Raw genomic sequence first — 5,917 nt, forward strand, 5'->3', positions numbered from 1 at the left:
AACCTAGGACTATATAAATGCAGAATGTGGCATTTCTGAAATATCACAGAGGGAGAATGTTGCACAAGGTAGCTGAGCAACTAGAATTTAGAACTGCCTACAGGTGAATCAAGATCAACTATTTTTTTTCATTGCTTTTTGGATCATCTGTTTTTAATAAGGACCCAGCCCTAATTAATACTTATAGTCCTGACAGTGCCCGCCGGCCCCACGCCCTCTCCGGTGTAGGAAATGCCCACGGGAGGGACCGGAGCGGTGCCCGGGCCTTGCCCGGCTTCGTCGCCTCCCGGAGCGCGGTGCCTGCCAGCGGTTTCTAGGGACTCGCTGACGTGCGTTTCCTGGAAGGACGCGCTACCTGGTCGCTAGTGACGCGTGGTCCTGGGCACCTGGCGGCTCGCCGGTCTCCCCCGTGACCACATCCACGCGTCCCCCTCGCTGGGAGCGGCATTCTCCCCCGCACAAACGGGAACTTCCCCAAAATGTGCGCCCGGTGCCTGGTTCCCACGAGGGCGAGTTGTCACTTGCATTTTATTTCAGAGTCCGCAGCGGCTGCGGGATGTGTGTGTGGGGCGCCGTAGGTCCGTTTGAAGGACCTCGCATGCACCCGGTGCAGACGGGCCCTGGACGCGGGCTGCCCTTCCCGCGTGGGGGCCGGAGCGCAGCATAGATGAGGACCCACACCCGTCCGGGTGGCGTATTGCTCCGCGAGGCCATGTGGCTCGTCTCCCAGACGGTACAGCTGGGAGCGGCCGTCCGAACAGGGCAGACATGTAACTGGGGCTTGTCAGCTTCCCCACATGTATAGACTGACACGGTGTTTTGTAACGGAAGCCCTTCATTGAGGCTCTCCTGCTAGACACCCCGTTTCTGTGCCGGGGGACCGGTCGGGAGCAGGGAGCCAGACCCACCGTCCTGTGCGCGTGCATTTTATTGGGAGAGAAAACCCGAGTGCCAGGCTGGTCACTGTCTGCCTTGGGCAGGTCACTCAGTCTTCTTTGAGCCTTACTTTTGCATTTGAAAACCAGTGGCCGGCGGGCTTGGCTCAGAGGTTGAGCTTTGACCTATGAACCAGGAGGTCACGATTCCATTCACAGTTAAGGGCACAGGCCCAGGTTGCAGCTCCATCCCCAGCGTGGGGCCTGCAGGAGGCAGCCAATCCATGATTCTCATCACTGATGTTGCTGTCTCTCCCTTTCCCTTCCTTTCTCTCTTTCTCAAATCAATAAAAACATTTAAAAAAAGAAAGAAAGAAAACAAAGAAACAAGTGTTGGCCTTGTTGGCTCTTCCCATCCTGGAATTCTAGGATGCAGTTCAGTTCATCCAGCACCTTGTGTGCCTTGTACATCAGGACTGTGCCCAGCGCTGGAACCGTCCTCTCGCGGAGCTTAGGGGCCTGGGGGGAGGACAGGTGGGTGGAGGATGGAGGGTCGCCGATGCTGTGCCAGCACCACAGCCCTGTGGTGGGTCCCGGGCCCGAGGCCGCCTGGGGAGCTGGGAAGGAGCCCAGGAAGGACAGGGCGCAGGCAGGTGATGGTCTCCCTCCTGAGCTCCGCCCCCTCCTCGTCCGTCCCTATTTGCCCTCGGTCAGTTGTATTTTGTGCCTTATGTTTTCAGCTGCTCTTTCATGAACGTGGTGGTCTGTCTACTTGCGAGCGGGTCATTTTCACTTTGCAGTTGACTTGGGTTGTGTTGTGAGGCTCCGTGTGCCGCCTGTGAGTGGAGAGATGGGCCAGCAGACAAGGCGTTGGGACGAGAGGAGGTGATGGGTTGTGTCCAGGGGGCCATAGTGATGCGGTGGCACTTCTGCAGCGCATGTGCTGAGTGCATTTCCTTCCTTCTTCATAACTGGTGTGCGTGCTCCTGGCCTCCCCGTTTGATAGGAGGGGAGGTGGAATGGGGAGGAGTTTGTGATTGCTGAGCTCACAATGACCTTTGCTTTTCTCTGCGCCTCACACCTGTGTGGGCCTGGGAGTGCTGTCGGTTTGGGTCTCGAGCTAAAAGGGGCCTAATCGCCAGTGTCAATTTGATCTTGATTCTGTAGCGTTTCCATTTTTTCTTTAGCCGTTTTTTAAATTAAGGTGAAATTTACATAACATAAACCTTTTAAAAGTGAGCAGTTCAGTGGCATTTTAGCACAATGTTGTACAACCCCCACCTCGGTCTAGTCCCCAAGCATCTGTCACCCAGAGGAGACCCTGTGGTCCTCCTTAAGCCATGACTCCCCACTCTCCCTCCTGGTGACCACCTACGACCTTTCCTGGGGTGATTTGCCTGTTCTGGATATTTCATACAAACGGAATCATGCGACATGGTCTTGTGTCTGGCTTCTTTCACGTAGCACAGGTTTCTAGGTTCACTCCCAGAGCAGTGTCAATACTGCTTTCCTTTGTACGCTTGGATAGCATCCTGTTGTTTATGTATACCATCGCTTGTTTATCCACTCAGCTGTTGATTCTCTAGTAATTTTCTGTTAACTTGAGGGTTCTGAACATTCTAACACCAGCTCATCCATTCACTCGTTGGACGTTTATGAACGTCCATTATGTGTCAGGCAGTGTTGGGTCCCAAGGATGTGCAGATGACCATCACTTATAATTATAACGTGACCCAGTTGTGGTTGAGGTGCACACACAGTGTTTATGCAACAGCGAGAGGATGGCGGTTAATTCTGCCTCACAGGCGGGTCTAATTCATGTTGGGAGCAGGTTTCTCCGCGTGACGGCGCAGATTACCTAGACATACAGGCAGGTTTACGGCCCTGAGTGCGCAAAGCACAGGTGCTGTTCTGTATTACTATTAATTACTATATTATTTTTATATCAACAACTGTCAGCTACTTCTGCCCCACCCTGCGTGTGTCCACATCACTGGGTCTGTGTTTGAAGTGATGAGCGAGGCACTGGGAGAGTATCTTGTCTGCTGCACTAAGTCCAGCTGGTTTCTTCCTAGCTGTTCAGTCCTCGTTACATACTGCCTAAGGGGGGTCGGTGTTCCATAAACCACTTCCTTGGTCTAAGGAGAGACTAAAGTGCAGGTGGAAAGTAGTCTAGAGAGAAAGATGCTTTCAGAGACTCAGGCAGAATGGAAACCTTCACAAGCCTGGGGTTGGTTGCCCGGCCGGCGTGGCCCAGTGGTTGAGCGTCGGTCCATGCACCAAGAGGTCCCTGGCTCCGTCCCCAGCACGGGGCACGCAGGAGGCAGCTGACAGATGTTGATGTTTCTCTTTCTTCCTCTCTCCCTCTCTCTCTGAAACATCAATAAAAAATATATATATATGTATGGGGTTGTCTGATAGCTGCGTTTGGGGTGGATTCAGAGCGTGCCAGCAGAACCGAGGCAGCATAAACTGGCCCTCGGGTTTCTTCGAGGCTCACCTGTTAGGGGGATGCTCCGTCAGTCCTGGAGAGAGAATACGTTCTCTGCACACGGGCCTCCTCCTCCTCAGTGTCGCGCTGACCTCAGGACCAGGCACAGCGCTCTGTGCAGTAGTCGTCAGACACTGCGGTGGGTTTGGGATGTTCCTCGGGCCGAGCCTCCGGGAAGCCTGGGGAAGGGATCCGGTGAAGCTATAGGCATAGCCGAGGTGTGAGAAGAGAGTGCGGGTGAGACTCACGGAGGCGTTTCTTGCTTTGCAGCCTACAACACAGCAGTCCCCGCAGGACGAGCAGGAGAAGCTGCTGGATGAGGCTGTGCAGGCTGTCAAGGTGCAGTCCTTCCAGATGAAGAGATGCCTGGTAAGCGGGCAGGTGGGGCGCGGTCTGCGCGCACCCACAGGTGGTGTGGCCGGCGGGGGACTCGAGTGCTCGCCACTGAGTTATTCCGCTGTGTTCTATCTTGAGGGCTTTTCTTTTGTTCTGAATGTATTTTTTCTGAATGTACTTACACCTATTTATTTATTTTCAAATTCCAAAAAGATTTTTAGATAGGGCAGGGGATAATCTGTAGAAACTATGGATTCCGGGATTAAATGTAAGAAATGGACCCATGTGGGCTGGTTACAAGTTGCTGTGACGACGGTGCTGACAACCATCTCTTACCGCGTCTTATGGTTTCTAAGGCTTAGTGACGGGCTCTTTTAACCAGTTTTACCCATCGTGGCTTTTCTCGAAAATGAGTTGGCACAAAAGAGAAAAGTTGTGGAGTGGGGAGCACGGGTGGGCGCGGAGCTGCTGTGTTCTGACTCTCTGTATGCACCGTGCGTCCGGGTCTGAAGGGATTGTCCTCCAACTTCTCAGAGGGGTCTGGAAGCTGTGGCCGCGCCATTGCCAGGACAGTGTCCTGCCCCACTCGCCGCTCCTGATCCTGATCGCCGGGGAGCCGAGTCCGCGCCGCTCGGGCCGCAGTGGCGGGGGGTTAGGGCTGGAGCTTTGCCGGGACATGTAAGGCTTGCGAGCCCTGCACCTGCCGGCCGCTCTGGGTCTTTTCCTTTTCAGTGGAGAGAAGGCTGGAGTTCTGTGTGACTTAAGCTATTTAAGTGCTGTAACAAATACCGGGTGAAGGAGTCCCCTAACCGCGTCAGGGTTTGTTTAAGGCGCGCTTCTCATCAGTTCTGTCCTGTCTCTAGGACAAAAACAAGCTCATGGACGCGCTGAAACACGCCTCCAACATGCTCGGGGAGCTGCGGACCTCCATGCTGTCGCCCAAGAGCTACTACGAACTCTGTATCCTTTGAGCGGGAGAGGCACACTGGGCTTCATCCTTCCTGGTCAGGCCACCTTTGTTTGCTCCTGCGTTTTCCTGGATTATGTCGTCTTCGCTGTCTTCAGCAGGAGTGCTCCCTCTCCAGGCAGAGGTGCTAAGTGACAGAAAGAAATCCCAGTATTGGAGGCCCTTCTTCTGTGACTTCGCTACTTTATTTTTATTATTTTTTTAAATATATATTTGTATTGATTTTTTACAGAGAGGAAGGGAGAGGGATAGAGAGTCAGAAACATCGATGAGAGAGAAACATCGATCAGCCGCCTTCTGCACACCTCCCACTGAGGATGTGCCCGCAACCAAGCTACATGCCCTTGACTGGAACCGAACCTGGGACCCTTCAGTCCCCAGGCCGACGCTCTATCCACTGAGCCAAACCGGTTATGGCTGTCTTCACTACTTTCATGCTGTTTGTTGTGCCTCAGTTTCCAGAGCCTTCCTGAGGGCACTGGCAGCTGGTTCTTTATGACAGCTCCGATCTGTCTGCAGGGCTCGCACAGGGAAAGGGAGTCTGGGATGTGTTGTTGCAAACCTGCCAGCAGGCGGACAGGCAGCCCTTGTTCTGTCTGCTTTGCCCCACCAGACAGACAGCTTTTAAAACCTTATGTTCAGAGAGCTACCCACTGGCCGAATGGCTGCCACGAGTCCAGGGAGGTCGCTCAGCGTGGCCCAGCTTTATTGGAGCCCTTAACCTGCGGAAAGACATGGCTATTTCTGATGAGCTGCACTACTTGGAGGTCTACCTGACGGACGAGTTTGCCAAAGGACGGAAGGTGGCGGATCTCTACGAGCTGGTGCAGTACGCGGGCAACATCATCCCTCGGCTGTAAGTCATGGCGCTGAGGGCCTTGCAGAGGGTAATCGTTTACTTCTCAGCTCGATCAATGAGGAGTGTTGGAAAGAGAAAGAAATGGACATATTTTGTTCAATGTCTTGACTAGTAGAAAAGTGAATGTGACACTTATTCCTAATGCGTGGAAAGGGGATGGTTATAGATGTGTGTGTGTGTGTGTGTAAACTTGGGGCGTCAGTGGTTATATTTTCTATCTATTTTTGTCATCGTGCAGGAGAAAGCCAGGCCCCGCCTTGTGTACCGAGTGCGTTTGCCTTCAGTGTGTCTGGGCATGAGCCATCAGGTTCTGGACTTGACCGTTTCATTTCTGACCAGTGTCTCCTCACATCCTAGGTACCTGCTGATCACGGTGGGCGTGGTGTATG

General features: G+C 53.5%; 1 protein-coding gene across 1 annotated transcript in view; it reads left to right on the forward strand.

Annotated features, from left to right (window-relative positions):
- Positions 1–5,917, forward strand: part of VPS35 (VPS35, retromer complex component) — an 18,295-nt gene that overhangs the window by 572 nt on the left and 11,806 nt on the right. Inside the window, exons 2-5 of the mRNA XM_014450378.2 lie at positions 3,637–3,735; positions 4,566–4,662; positions 5,402–5,525; positions 5,886–5,912. Coding sequence (XP_014305864.1) covers positions 3,637–3,735; positions 4,566–4,662; positions 5,402–5,525; positions 5,886–5,912 — 347 coding nt within the window. The remainder of the gene's footprint in view (positions 1–3,636; positions 3,736–4,565; positions 4,663–5,401; positions 5,526–5,885; positions 5,913–5,917) is intronic.

The sequence above is a fragment of the Myotis lucifugus genome, unplaced genomic scaffold (assembly GCF_000147115.1).
Source record: "Myotis lucifugus unplaced genomic scaffold, Myoluc2.0 scaffold_2149, whole genome shotgun sequence".
Classification (NCBI taxonomy): Eukaryota; Metazoa; Chordata; class Mammalia; order Chiroptera; family Vespertilionidae; genus Myotis; species Myotis lucifugus.